This window comes from Vombatus ursinus, unplaced genomic scaffold (genome assembly GCF_900497805.2).
Source record: "Vombatus ursinus unplaced genomic scaffold, bare-nosed wombat genome assembly UNPS02010320.1, whole genome shotgun sequence".
In the NCBI taxonomy this organism is placed as follows: Eukaryota; Metazoa; Chordata; class Mammalia; order Diprotodontia; family Vombatidae; genus Vombatus; species Vombatus ursinus.
In genome coordinates this window covers 5,353,680-5,369,582 of record NW_020950098.1, presented here as the reverse complement: position 1 = coordinate 5,369,582, position 15,903 = coordinate 5,353,680, and the positions used below count along the sequence as shown (strand labels likewise).

Sequence of the window (15,903 nt, the reverse complement as noted above, 5' to 3'; positions counted from 1 at the left end):
TCAGTTGATTACAAAAGTAGAGAAAAATAAGATCCTGCTAAATTCCTTTTATAAGAAAAATATGGCCCTGATGCTTAAACTAGAGAGCAGTGAAGCATAGAAAGAAAACTATAGCTAAAAATCTCTAATGAATATCTATGCGAAAGAATCAAAATATTAGCAAAGAAGATAACATTAGATATGAAAAATTTAGGAATCCAGCTTCTAAGACACAGGAATTATGCAAATACAACTGCAAAACAGTCTTTAATTTAATTTGCTAATTAATAATTGATTTTTCCCAGTTTATGTATTAGTACCATATTTGTATCATAAAAAGAATTTGTAGGACTCCTTCTTTGCCTATTTTCCCAAATAGTCTATATTGTATTGGAATTAATTGTTCTTTAAATGTTTGGTAGAATTCACTTGTAAATCCATCTGGCCCTGGAGATTTTTTCCTAGGGACTTCATTGATGGCTTGTTCAATTTCTTTTTCTGAAATGGGATTAAGTATTTTATCTCCTCTTCTGTTAATCTGGGCAATTTATATTTTTGTAAATATTCATCCATTTCACAGAGATTGTCAAATTTATTGGTATACAGTTGGGCAAAATAGCTCCTAATTATTGTTTTAATTTCCTCTTCATTGGTGGTGAATTCACCCTTTTCATTTTTGATGCTGGTAATTTGGTTTTCTTTCTTTTTTTTTTAATGAAATTAACCAGAAGTTTATCTATTTTATCAGGGTTTTTTTTTTTTTAAAAAACCAGCTCTCAGATTTATTTATTAGTTCAATAGTTTTCTTAATTTCAGTTTTATTAAATCTTGCTTTTGGTTTTCAGTATTTCTAATTTTAACAAGTTTTTTTATTAATATATTTATTTATTTTTAGTTTTCACCATTTACTTCCACAAGATTTTGAGTTCCAAATTTTCACCCCATCTCGCCCCTCTCCCCACCCCAAGATGGCATGTATTCTGAATACCCCTTCCCCAAGTCTGCCTTCCCTTCTATCTTTCCCCCCTTCTCTTAACCCCTTCCCCTTCTGTTTTCCTGTAGGGCAGGATGGATTTCTCTACCCCATTTCCTGTATTTCTTATTTCCCAGTTGCATGTGAAAACATTTTTTTAAACATGTGTTTTTAAAACTTGGGGTTCCAATTTCCTCCCTTCCTCCCTCCCCACCCACCCTCATTGAAAAGGCAAGCAACTCAATATAGGTTATATTATGCAAAACACTTCCATAGTAGACATGCTATGAAAAGCTAACTCTATTTCCCTTCATCCTATCCTACCCCCCATTTATTCTATTCTTTCTTTTGACCCTGTCCCTCCTCAGAAGTATTTGCTTCTGATTACCCCCTTTCCCAATCTGCCCTCCTCTCTATCATCCCCCTACTCTCTTGTCCCCTTTTATAAAAGTTTTTAAAAGAATATTATGACATCTAGAAAAAAAGAGATGGATTCAATGAAATCAGAGGCTTTGTAGGGACTCATTAAGAGTGAAAATGAGCAGAATCAGAACAATTTTTCAATGGTTACAATGTCATAAAGAAAAACAACTTTTATAAAGATAAGAATTATGATCAAAGCAGTGAACAATTATAGTTCCTGAAAACTGACAATGAATTACTTCTTGGCACAGGAGTGATGGATTAGAGATGCAGAATGAGACATAAATTTCCTCAGGCTATGTGTAAATGTGTTTTTAATGATTATTTGTTTTTTTGTTTTGTTTTTGCTAGGCAGTGGGATTAAGCGACTTGCCCAGGGTGACACAGCTAGAAAGTGTTATGTGTCTGAGGCTGGATTTGAACTCAGGTCCTTCTGACTCCAGGGCCGGTGCTCTATCCACTGCGCCACCTCGCTGCCCTTTAATGATTATTTGTTACGACAGAACCTTTGACTTTTGTGGTTGAAATGGGTTGGGAGGAAATAGTTATACTCCCAAAAAAAGGAAGATAAAGAAAAGAGTATTAATGAATCATTTAAAAACAAACAGAAAAGACCAGAAGGAAATTTGAAACTGACAGACAAGCAGAATTGTGTTGGAATTACCATGTTAAATTTGAATTACTTAAAAACCGTACATAGTAAGGGGGGGAAACAAGCAGTACAGACAATACATTTTATTTTTTAGAAAAATGGCATTTTACAAGTATGAGGTAATGGTCCTTTCCTAAAATGGTTTTATAAGTTTTAATTATCAGGAATAAAATTACCATTTCTTACAGTGTTTGTAATAAGCAGAGTCTCCTTTGTTTATTTGTAGTTGCTTGTCAAAATCAGAGGACCTATTATTAAAGCCTCCTTGATTTTAATTTCTTTTTACTATTCTGACTATGACTTGGGATAAAACATAAGAAATGAATAGTTATTTAAAGTTCATTTTTAAAAAAAGACTTTTTTTTCAGAAATATACGCTGTTTTCTCAAATATATTTTAATGATCAGTTAAATTTTGGGAGATTTACTTTTTCTTCTGTTTCAGATTTGGCGCTTTGACTATGGATGGCGGCCTGCGGAATGTTGATTGCCTCTAATTTTCTGAGGAGGTTGAAAAAAACCTCATTCATTTTGCACAAGAAAAAAATGTTTTGGGGGCATTAAATGTTAGTGACTCTTCAGGTGTCCTATTTCTGTATTTCAGTATTTGACACAAGCATGTAAATATGTAGTATATTGTAAATACATAAAAATATATAAATTTTTGGCTGCTGCTAAAATGTACTTTTCTCTTTTAACATTTATAATCAAGTGAGGAAATTTACCTCAGTGAGCACTAGTACATGAACATGATGAAAACAGATACTGAGATTTGTAAGCTACTTTGACAGAAGACTAGATGAGCCATAGCTTGCTCCAGCTTCTAAGGGAGAATTTTTAGGTGGAACCACACCTACATTGTATATTACTGTATTGCATCCTTAAAATTCAGAAATGGAATAATTTTTATTGCTGGTGAGACTTTTGGTTGTAATTTTGGGGGCAAAGGCAAGAATGGAAGCAGTTGTTTTTCTCGTCTTGGCTTTTATTTTATAGGAATTCGGAATTGAACTTGTGTGTTTCTCGGAAATGAAATGACATTGTTTTTGTTTGGAAAATGAAATGACATTGTTTTCAGGCTACAAGTTGCCCAGGACCCTGTTTATTCTGGGAAAATCATCTGATTATTTTAGGATAAAGTCTAAAGCAAAATTTTTATCAGTTTAATAATTAAAACTCATCCACCTCTGATAGCAATAAAACTTAGTTGTGATTTCAATACAGAACCTAAACTAGGGGCAGCTGAAATAAATTAATGTATTCATTTCTTATCATCTTTTCTAAAACTAATTTTGCTCAATATTTTATGAAAGGTAGTGAATTTACTTGTTTTTATGAGAAGAATGCATGTGCATATAGTGCATATGCGAAAAATTCTTATTTTTTAAAAGAAATAATATGGGTGATGTTGGTAAATGATACTTTTACGTCCTTCAAGTAGAAAAAGAAGTTTCTGTCTCATGTCCCCAAAGGTTTTGCAAACTTGGTAAAGATTCATTCATTCAACAAATATTTATTGAGCACCAATCGTATAGGGAATACAGAGAAGAATAAAATACAGTCCTTGCCCTCATGGAACTTAATAGTCTACTAAGGGAGGTGAGACCAGGTAAGACCAGAAATACATAACGAATACAGGGTAAACAGTTGAAAAGACATATAAAGAGGAGGCAGAAGTTTCTTCTGAGGAAAATGGAAATGGGTAAATCAGGGAATGCTTCGAGGACATGACATTTGAACTAAGCCTTAAAGAATAGGTAGGAATTAAGCACAGCTAGGGGAAGTGCATTCCAGGTAAAGGAAATCGCATGAGCCAAGGCACAAAAACAAGAGTACTTCTAGTAAAGGAACAAGTAGTTTGGCTAGAATGTAGGCCGCATAGATGTAGATTGGAGAAAAACTATAGTCTTTGAAAAAGTAATCCTTTTAATACAAAAAGAGTGTTCTCGTTGAAAGGTATTCCAAGAATTTCAAACTGAAGGGTTGCGCTTAGCACTTACTTTTATTATTCCACCAATAATTTTTGTAATGATTAGTTTCGGTCTCAGACATATCAGATCTGTTGAGTGTTGTTTTGATCAGTCTGTGTATCATAATTTCCTGACAAAAACAGCAGTGGAAAATAAACAAATTTTTTAAAAACTGACATTGTATTAAGATTTTATTTGGAATAATGATGCATTATTGTATGGGGATGGTTTAAGATGCCCGTGTATTCATTAAATAAATGCATGAGTGAATGGCTTTATTTACTTAAATATAGTATCAACAGCCAATCCATTTTATGGTCTGAGTGTGTTTTTCTTCAAATCACACATTTACTCTTTGTTGACTTTTTCTAAGGGTCACTTGACCATATAAATCTTACTTATGTTTTAAAATTTGATGCTCTTGAATTATCTCTTTAGATTTTTATATTGCCAACCCTAAGCAGAACTATCAAAGAAACTTTCACTGTAGACCAAGATGAAGAATTTTTTCACTGCAGGATTTAGTGACATATCAACAAGGCTTCATTAGTTTCCCCATTTTAACCCCACAAATATATAATCGCAGTCCAAAATATTTTAAGGCAATGAATGCATTTTGCTTTCAAAATGTAGTAATTTTATAGAGTGCAGGGAGACCAGCCAAGATGGTAGAAAAGGAGGTAGGGCAGCCACGCACTCCCACACTACTACCATGAAGATCTAGAAAATGCTTCAGAGTTCTTCACGGTAAATCCAAGAAAAAGTTATGAGTCAGTTTTTCAGCTCAGGTCAACATAAGGAGATGAGGTCTGCAGATCCTGAGTATGGAATCTAGCCAGGTGTAGCTGCACCCAAGCTCAGGGACTGAAAGAGAGCCAAGGCTTTGAACCAGGCAAAGAGGAGATACCACATCTGGTGCAGAGCAAACCTCATAATGTTCAGGGAGCAAAAAATTATTTGTTAAATGAGAGTACTAGTGGAAATATTTGGAGAACATAGCACCAGGGAGAAAACTGGAAAAGAAATGAGAGCTATGGAAGAAAGAAATGAAAAGAGAATTCCATAAGAAGTGTGAAACCTTACCCAAGCAACAGACTTTATGAAAATTAGAATGGAACAAATAGAAGTTAGTGACTTCGTGAGGCAAAATACAGTGAAAAAGCTACTACTGAAAAATAGAACCATAAAGTATCTTATATAAAACGCAACTGATCTGGAAAACAGAGATAGTTTAATCATTGAACTACCTGAAAATCATGACCTTCCCTCCCTCTGGGAAAAAAAAAAAGCCTAAACATCATATTTCAAGAAATTAAAAGAAACTGCCCCATATCTCTTAGAACCAGAGGGCAAAGTAAAAATAGAATCCATTGGTGATGTGAAAGAAACCCAAAATAAAAAATTCCAGGAACATTATAGCCAAAATCCAGTTTCTAAGTCAAGGGAAAAATCCTTCAAGGAGCCAGAAAGAATCCAAGTACCAAGGAGCCACAGTTAGGATCAGATTTGGTAGCTATCAGATGAAGAAATGGAGAGCTTGAACTGCAGTATTCTGGAAAGCAAGACGAGATAATCCTACAAGGGGGGAAAATAGATCTTTGATGAAATAAAGGACTTCCAAAACGTACCTGATTTAAAAAAAAAAAAAGACCAGAGCTATATAGAAATTTTGAAATACAAACACAAGACTTAAATGAAACATAAAAAATAAGAGTGAACAATCATAAGGGACTAAAATATAAGTGGTGAGGAGAGATACATTTGTGATCTCCAAACCCTATCTTCAGGGCTCATAAGAGGTACTTAATATGACAGAGGGCCTGAAAGGCTTTTTGTTTTTGTTTGCTGATCTTAGAGAAGAGGAAAGGAATACACTAGAGGAGAAGGATGGGAGAAATTATCTCAATTTTGGTGAACAAGTGGAAGACTATACACATAAAGAAGGTGTGTGTGGGGGCAGAACAGGTGAAACTTGAACCTCATTTTCATCTGAACTTGTTAAAGGAGGGAAGAATATACATACATAGAAAACCATTTTATTCAACAAGGGAAGGGGCAAAGGGAAAAATAAGACAAGTTCAAAGGAGTCTTAGTTCTAAGCAAAACAAACTGTAAACACAGAAGGTGGCTGGAAAAGAGGGGTTTAAAAGGAAAGAAGGGATAAGGACCTTTGGGTTCTGAAAGAGGGATAGAAGAGAGAGGAAAACAGAAGCAGGTTGTGTCAAACCTAGAACACAGGTGCTGAACACACTCTGCTCTGACCATACTCTTCTTTATGAAGAGGGAATGGAAAACTGAATGATGGAATGACCAACCAAGATTCCAAACGACTTATGGTGAAAACATGGTACTCACCTCCTAAAAGACAGTTGATGGACTCAGGGTACAGATTGGCTTTGCTCCAAATCACCAATGATTAGAGAAATGCAAATTAGAGTAATTCAGGTTCCATTTCACACTCTCAGATTGCCAAAGCTGACAAAAGAGGAAAATGACAAGTGTTGCAACAGATGGGGGAAAACAGGAATATTCAATGCACTATTGCTGGAATTGTGAATTGGTCTTACCATTCTAGAAAGCAGTTTGGAACTATTCCCTACAAGTTACTAATCTGCATGTCCTTTGACACAGCGATAGCAATACGAGGCCTCTGCCCCCAAAGAGATCAAAGAAAGATTAAAAGGACCAATGTGTACAAATATAGCAGCTCTTTTCTTTAGTGCCCAACTAAGGGAGTGCCCATCAATTGGGGAATGACTGAACAAATTATATGAATGTAGTGTACCATCTTTATGCCATAAACAATTACAAAAGGGATGGCTCCAGACAAACATGGAAAGATTTGAATTGATACTGAATGAAGTGAGCAGAATCAGGAGAACAATTTATACAATAATAGTATTGTAAAGACAAAACAACTTTGAAAGACTTAAGAACTCTGATCACTGCAATGATCAACCACTGTTCCTGAAGACTGATGATGAATAATGATACCCACCTTCTAACAGAGGGGTGATAACTTAAGATACAGAATGGGATATACTTTTTTACATTGTGAATATGGAGCTTTGTATTGCTTGATTATGCATATTTCTTTTGAAGGTTTGTTTTTTATGAAAACGAGGAAAGGTGAGAAATGCTTACTAATTGAAAATTTTTAAATTTAATTTTAAAAAACTATATAATACATTAGCTTTAAGTGAATTTGCTCTCATTTTTATATATCATGTTTCCATTACCACATTATGCTTCCACATTTGATGGTAGGCTTGTTTGCAGGCTTTTTGTAACCGAGATGCAAAATTAAAGCAAGTAACAGCAACAAATAGAAAACCATGTTTAAAAGGATGTAGCTATGGTCAAATAAGGATAAAGATGTGTTTAGTATGCAAACAGAAAGTATGAACTTTTTTTTCTTCCAAAGTTTGGCCAATTTTTTTCCATATTTGGTTTTGTATATGGTAAATTGTTTGAATACTGAGGAGTACAGCTTTAAACGTTCATATAAATGCAGTAAGAATTAGGGCTTTTAATTATAAGAAAATAACTGTCACTACATGTCTCACCTAGTTTCAATTAAGTAATATCAGGAATGATATGTGAAACATCATCCTTTAACATCTTACAAGTTTCTAATTCCAATTAAAAAAAATTCCTTGCTATATACCATCACTTTTTTCTTCATTTTCTTTTCTAAAATTTAATTAAAATTTTTTTGGTTACATTTTAAGCTTGTCTCCCTCCCAGCCTCCTCACCCCACACTAGAGAAGTTCATCATTTAACACAGATATACACAGAAATGTGTGTGTGTGTGTGTGTGTGTGTGTGTGTGTGTGGATAGCATCTTCATAGGTCCTTTGTAGTTGATTTGAATATTTATATTCTTCAGAATAGCTAGTCACAGTTATTCTTTGAACATACTGCTGTTACTCTATACAACATTCTCTTGGTTTTGCTCATTTCACTATTCATTATTTCATGGAAGTCTTTCCATGCTTTTTATAAAATCAACCTGCTCATCATTTCTTCCAGTACAATAGTATTCCAATCACAACCATACACCAGAACTTGTTTAGCCATTCCCCAATTGATGGGCTTCTCCTCAATTTCCAGTTTTTTTGCCACCATGAAGAGAGCTTCTATGGAAATTTTAGAACATATAGGTTCTTTTCCTTTTTCCCTGGAAACAGACCTAATAGTAGTATTGCTGGGTCAAAGGGTATACACAGTTTTATAACTCTTTGGGCATAATTCCAGATTGCTCTCCAAATGGTCAGATCAGTTAACAGTTCCACCAACAGTGTAGTAGTGGCCCAGTTTTTCCACATGCCCTCCGATGTTTATCATTTTCCCCTTCTATCATTTTAATGAATCCGATAGGTGTGAGATGATATCTCAGAATGTTTTAATTTGCATTTTTATAATCAATAATGATTTAGAGCATTTTTTCATGTGAAAATACATAGCTTTGATTTTTTTCCTCCAAAAACTGCTTGTTCATATCCTTTGACCATTTATCAATTGGTATATGACTCATATTCTTAGAAATTTGAGATTTATATTTGAGATATGAGACCTTTTCCCAAGAAACTATCTATACGTTTCCCCCAATTTTCTACTTTCCTTCTAATCTTGGCTACATTGGTTTTATTTGTACAAAACCTTTTTAATTTAATGTAATCCAAATTGTCCATTTTACATCTCAGTACTCTGTATCTCATTTATTCATAAATCCTATCCATCAGTCTAATAGGTAATGTGTTCCATGTTTTTCTAGTTTTCTTATGATATCTCCCTTTATATCTATATAGGTCATGTATCCATTTTGACCATATCTTGATAAATGACGTAAAATATTGGTCTATAACTAGTTTTTGCCAGACTGCTTTCCGCTTTTCCCAACAGTTTTTACCAATTAGTGAATCCTTATCCCCAAAGCTTTTTCTTTACATTTGTCAAACACAAAATTACTATGATGATTTACTACTGTATATTATATGTCTACTTTGTTTCATGGACCCACCTTTCTATTTCTTAGCCAGTACCAGGGAGTTTTGAAAATTATCACTTTATAATACAGTTTAAGATCTGGTTCTGCTAAACCTCCTTTCCTTTTTTTTTTTCATTAGTAACTTTGATATTCTTGACCTTGTGTTCTTCCAAATGAATTTCATTATTTTTTCTAGCTCAATAAAATACCTTTTTGGTTATTTATTTGGGATGACATTAAGTAAGTATATTAGTTTAGATAGAACTGTCATTTTTATTATATTGGCTCTGCCTACCATGAATAATTAATATTTCTCCAATTATTTAAATGACTTTATTTGTATAAAAAGTGTTTTATAATTATGTTCATATAGTTAGTGGGTTTGTCTTGGCAGATATACAACTAGGTATTTTATGCAGTCTACAGTTATTTTAAATGGGGTATGGTATGTCTTCTCACTTACTGAAGGGTTTTGTTAATGATATATAGAAATGATTTATGTGGCTTTATTTTACATCCTGCTACTTTGCTAAAATTATTTGTTGTTTCAACTAGTTTTTTGGTTGAATCTCTAGGATTTTCTAAATGTATTATCATATTATCTGCAAAAAGAGATAATTTTATTACCTCATTGCCCATTCTGATTCCTTTCATTTTTTATCATTGCTGCTGCTAATATTTCTAATACAATATTGAATAATATTAATAAAAATGGACAGCCTTGTTCTATTCCTGATCTTAATGAGAGGGCTTCTAGCTTATCCCCATTACAAATAATGCTTGCTGATGGTTTTAGATAGATCCTTCTTATCATCTTAAGGAAAAATCCATTTATACCTATATTTCAAGTGTTTTCAGTAGGAATGAGCGTTGGATTTTGTCAAAAGCTTTTTCTGTATCTATTGATATACTCATATGATTTTTGTTATTTTTGTTATTGATATAATCAATTATGTTTATAGTTTTCCTTATGTTAAACCATCCTTGAATTCCTGGTATAAATCTCACTTGGTCAAAATGTATGATCTTTGTGATATTTTGTTGTAGTTTCCTAGCTAGTATTTTATTAAGAATTTTTACATCCATATTCATTGGTGAAATTGGTCTGTAACTTTTTTTCTCTATTTTAGCTCTTCCTGGTTTAGATATCAGCACCATATCTATTTCATAAAAGGAGTTTAGTAGTACTCCTTTGCTTATTATTCCAGATAATTTATTTAATATTGGAATTAGTTGATCCTTAAATGTTTGGTAGAATTCACTTATAAATTCATCTGACCCTGATGCTTTTTTCTTAGAAGCTCATTTATGGATTGTTCAATCTCCTTTTCTAAAATAGATTTATTTAGATATTCTAGTTCCTCTTACATTAATCTAGGCATTTTATATTTTTGTAAATATTTTTCCATATCACTTTGTTAAATTTATTGGCATGTAATTGGGCAAAATAACTCCTAATAATTGCTTTGATTTCATCTTCATTAGTGGTATATTCACCCTTTTAATTTTTGATTCTAGTGATTTGGTTTTCTTTTCTCTTTTTTTGATCATATTAACCAATAGTTTATCTATTTTATTGGATCTTTCATAAAACCAACTTCCAGTTTTATTTATTAATTCAATGGCTTTCTTACCTTCAATTTTATCAATCTCACCTTTAATTTTCATAATTTCCAATTTGTTGTTTAATTGGGGATTTTTAATTTATTCTTTTTCTAGTTTTTAAATTGTATACCCAATTCATTGATCTGCTCTTTCTCTTTTTTTGGGGGGGTGCGAGACAATTGGGGTTAAATGACTTGCTCAGGGTCACACAGCTAGTAAGTGTCAATGTCAAGTGTCTGGTCTGAGACTGGTTCTGAACTCAGGTCCTCCTGACTCCAAGGCCAGTGCTCTATCTACTGCACCATGTAATTGCCCCTCTCTATTTTGTTAATGTAACCATTTAGAGATATAAATTTTCCTCTGATTCCTGCTTTTGCTGCATTCTGTAAGTTTTTGTATGTTGTTTCATTTTTATCATTCTCTTTAATGAAATTATTTATTGCTTCTATGACTTGTTCTTTAACTCACTCATTCTTTAAGATTAGGTTATTTAGTCTCCAATTTTTAATCTGTGTTTCCATGGCCTCTTATTAAATGTAGTTTTTATTACACTATTACATTTACTACATTTACTACTATTTCTGCTATTCTGCATTTGACTATAAAGTTTTTTATGCTCTAATATGTGGTCAGCTTTTGTAAAGATAACATGGACCACTGATGAAAAGGGCATATTCCTTTCCATTTCCATTCTCTAGATATCTATCCTATTTAGCTTATCTAAGATTTTATTCATTTCTTTGACTTTCTTTTTTTTTTGTTAGATATATCTAGTTTGAGAGGGGAAGATTGTAGTCCCCCACTATTATAGTCTTGCTATCCATTCATTTAACTTAAAAAAAATGGATGATATAGCATTTGGTGCACATAAGTTTAATATTGATTTTACTTCATTATCTATGATACCTTTTAACATAGTGTAGTTTCCTTTTTATCTCTTTTAGCTTTAAGTTTGTCTAAGATCATGATTATTACCCCCTGCTTTTTTTCATCAGCTGAAGCTCTTTATTTTTACTCTGTGTGTGTAACTCTAATTTTTAAATGTGTTTCTTGTAAATAACATATTGTTGGGGCAGCTAAGTGGCACAGTAGGTAGAGCTCCAGCCTTGGAGTCAGGAGGACCTGAGTTCAAATCTGGCTTCAGACACATGAAACTTACTAGCTGTGGGACCCTGGACAAGTCACTTAACCCCAATTGCTTTGCAAAATAAATAAATAACATATTGTTAAATTCTGGTTTTTAATCCATTTTGCTATCCATTTCCATTTTATGAGTGAGTTCATCCCATTCACATTCAAAGTTATAATTACTAGTTGTGTATTTTCCTCCATCCTTTTTTCTACATTATTTATCCTTCTCTCTCTCCCTCCCCCCTTTCTCTCTCTCTCTCCCCTATCCCTCTTCAGACATTCAATTTACTTCTGACCACTGCCTCCCTAATCCTTACCCCTTCTCCGAATCTATCCTTTATCCTCTCCTCTTACCCTTCTATTTCTCTAGAAGTCAAGAAGACTATTATACCATTCTAGATTTATATGTTATTCCCTCTTACCCCAATTCTGATGAGAATGAGATTCTAGCACTACCAGCCTTCCACCCACTCCTACCCTCCACTGTAACAGTTCTTCCATTTATACTTTATTAATATGAGGTAATTGCTCCATTTTACCTCTCACTATTCAATGTTATTTTTTAGGATCATACCATCACACTCAATCCCAAGCCTTCTATCTAATGTATGCTCTTTCAAACTATCCTAGGGATGATAACATTTTTAAGAGTTACCAATAACATTTTCCCATATAAGAAGTAAATAGTTTGACCTTCTTAAATCCCTTATAATTGCTCTTTCATGTTTATCTTCTTATGTTTCTCTTGATTCTTGTAGGTCAAATTTTCCATTCAGTTCTGGTCTTTAATTCACAAATACCTGAAAGTTCTTTAATTCATTAAATATCCACTTTTTTTCCATGTAGGATAATATATAGCTTTGCTGGGTAAGTTATTCGTGGTTGCAAGCTCCAGCTCCTTTGCCCTTTGGAATATATTCTTCCATGCTCTTTGATCTTTTAATGTAGAAGTGCTAAATCTTGTGTTATCCTGACTGTAGCTCCACAGTTTTTAAATTGTTTTTTTTTTCTAGCTGCTTGTAGTATTTTCTCCTTGACCTGGGTGCTTTGAAACTTAACTATAATATATTTGTGAGTTTTCATCTTGGGATCTCTTTCAGGTAATGATTGATGGATTTTTTTTCAATTTCTATTTTACCCTCTAGTTCTAAAACTTCAGGGTAATTTTTCTTAGTAATCTCTTGATGTATAATATCTAGACTCTTTTTTTAAATCATAACTTTCAAGTTGTCCAACAACTCTTATGTTATCTATTATTGTCTCTCCTTGATCTATTCTCCAGGTCAGTTGTTTTTCTATTCTCTTCTATTTTTCTCATTCTTTTGATTTTGTTTTATAAGTTCTTAGTGTCTTATGAAGTCATTAGCTTCCCCTTTCCTAATTCTAATTTTTAAGGAGTTTTCTTCTGTAAGTTTTTAGATTTCTTTTTCCAGTTAGTTGACTGTGTTTTAACAATTTTCTTGATTTTTTTGCATCACTCTTATTTTTTCCCTAATTTTTCTTCAACCTCTCTTATTTGGTTTATAGTCCTTTTAAAGCTCTTCCAAGAACTCTTTTTGAGCTTGTGATCATTTTACATTTTTCTTTGATGCTTTAGAAGCAGCTATTTTGACTTCACTAGCTTCTCCTGAGTTTGAACCCTGATCTTCTCTATCACCATAGTAGCTATTTGTGGTTGGGTTCTTTCTCTTTTGCTTGCTCATTTCTTAGTGGCTTATTTTTTTTTTTCTGTTAACTTTATGTTGGAGTCAGGCCTTAGTCCTGAGGTGTGAGGGATAATATCTCAGGCTTCCAGTTTTTGTGCTCTTGGTTTACGAGCTCTATCTGGGGGCCTGACCTCAGGTACTCCTCTCCATCCCTGAGCCACAACCAGGGCCCCCAACAATGCTGTCACTGCAAACGCTCTTATTCCCTGTAGGCCTTTCAGTGTCCACAAGCTTCAGCTTACCCCTCTGCATTGGAACCAAAACCAGAGACTGCTGGCCTGCAAGTGACCACAATCAGCAGGGGACCTGCCCTTTTGAGACTGCACTTACCACAGCATGTGCTCACTCCTCGTCACCCGCAGCCACGGCCTGGGACCCTATCTGATTAGCACATCAGGCCTCAAGTCCAGCACCAGCTAAGAGCCCTGCACTCTTCCCCTGATCAGCCATCCGATCCCTCCCACTGTCCGTGGGGTGAAAGTTCCTGAAGCTGAGGATTCTGCCTACACAGCTGTCCCCAAGACCTGTTATTTGTTGATTCAGTAGTAGATACCGCTACCTAAAGGTATCACCACTTCAGTTGGGTCAGACCGCCTCTCCATCTCTGCCCCCCCAGGGAGGACAGGTCTTTCTTAAGGTCCTTTCAAGTTGTTTTAGGCTGGGCAACTGCTTTACCCTGACTTAATTATTTCTGCTGCTCTAAAGTTCACTTTGAGGCATTATTTTAAATTATTTCTGGGGGAATTGGGAGAGCCAGGTAATTTCCTGCCTTATTCTACCATCTTCCCAGAATCCTCTTGCCTATACCATCATATTCTTAACACAGGTCTGTCTTGCAAATCTCACTGTATTCATTTTAAGGAATTATTAAATTTTAGCCTTAGTTACCTAAGTATAAAGGGCCTTTTAAAAACATTGAAAAGATACCCCATTTGCTAAAGAACCCAGAAAGTCGGCATGTAATGTAAGCAGCAAAGTTTACCTTCTTTATGAACTGTGTCTACGAGTAAGAAGTTGATGTTGGTAAGAATACAAAAAAAAGGTTAGAAATTAACAATGAAACTTTGAGAAAATATTCTAGTCCGACATCAGCAAGAACAAGCAATCACAAATGTGAGACATAGAGCTCCTTCTCTTTCAGACTTACAGCTCCAACCAGTCAGTTTTGTTTTGTTTTTTAACATTCCAAATTTCACCCCGCCTACGGGAAGGAAGCATGTTTTTCCTTTATGTTTGAGAAAGTACAGGAAAACTGATTTCTGCTATTCAAACAAGTTTTTAAAAGCCAGAAATTGGTAGGAATGTGGGGGGCAGGGGGTGAGATTCAACCAATACATCTGTGTTCAAAATAAATTTCAAATATTACCCTGTTGTTTTAGCTGGCTTTTAGACTACCTTCTTCCCCTCTCCTCTCCCTACCTCCCACTTTAAGAAAACTTGAGGTCAAAATTCTCAAATCTTCAAGGTAGAATGAAGAGCAAAAGTAGAGCAAACTTTACTAAGACTAAACACAAGAATACGCACCCCTGCATGCTTCTTTTGCAATTTCCTTATTCTCAAAAAAAATTATTATTATTTTTTTTTTTTTTGGTAAGGCAATTGGGTTTAAGTGACTTGCTGAAGGTCACACAGCTAGTATGTGTCAAGTGTTTGGTCGAGGCCAGATTTGAACCCAGGTCCTCTTGACTTCAGAGCTGGTGCTCTATCCACTGTGCCACCTAGCTGCCCCTTGAAAAAAACTATCTTGAAAATTTGTGGTGAACACCCAACTTAAAGGTTATATCAGACCATCTTAGAGATAAGATTAATTGATTTAAAAAGCCTGCAATGAAACAGAACAGAATACCAAAGCAGATACGGGGCAGCATTTTGAGAGTCACCATGCGAGGCACAATGCAGGTACTCATCAAATACCTATCAAATGTGTTTCAATTGACCTTATCAGTTGAAATAATACAAATTAAAATGATTTTGTATGTGGCCTCACCGAAAAAATCCATGGTTAAAACTGAATCAACTAGGCAGAAAGCGTATTGAACAGGAATAACATCATAGTCATAAAGATCTAGAACTTTGGAAACCCAGGACGACTTTGGGACAACAATGAAGAGAATAAAATCTGAATGTCTTTACAAGGAAACAAGACACATGCATACGTGACAACTTAACAGATTCACAAAATGGTGTTTTTCCCCTTTATGCATACATTGCCAACTAAAGCCTTCTCACATTTGTGATATGGTAGACAGAGCACTGAATTTGGATTAAGAGAACCTGGGTTTGAGTTACAGTCTTGCCACTACTTGGATATTCCTTGCACAAGTTACCAAATCTCAGTTTCCTTGGTGCGAAATAGAGATAATGACGCTTTTCCTCACTGGGTTGCTATAAAGTACACACTTTGTAAACCTTGGGGTGCTATTTAAATTCAAGATGATTATTTGAATCAAATAGTATTGAAGGTCCAAACAGGC

The 15,903-nt window shown here is 34.4% G+C and overlaps 1 protein-coding gene across 3 annotated transcripts in view; it reads left to right on the top strand.

Annotated features, from left to right (window-relative positions):
* TBK1 (TANK binding kinase 1) overlaps positions 1–4,172 on the top strand; it is a 50,112-nt gene extending 45,940 nt beyond the window's left edge. For all 3 annotated transcript variants that reach the window (XM_027854164.1, XM_027854163.1, XM_027854165.1), the window contains one exon: positions 2,472–4,172. In XM_027854164.1, the coding sequence (XP_027709965.1) occupies positions 2,472–2,523 (52 nt within the window). In that variant the 3' untranslated portion in view covers positions 2,524–4,172. The remainder of the gene's footprint in view (positions 1–2,471) is intronic.
* Positions 4,173–15,903: the final 11,731 nt, after the last annotated feature.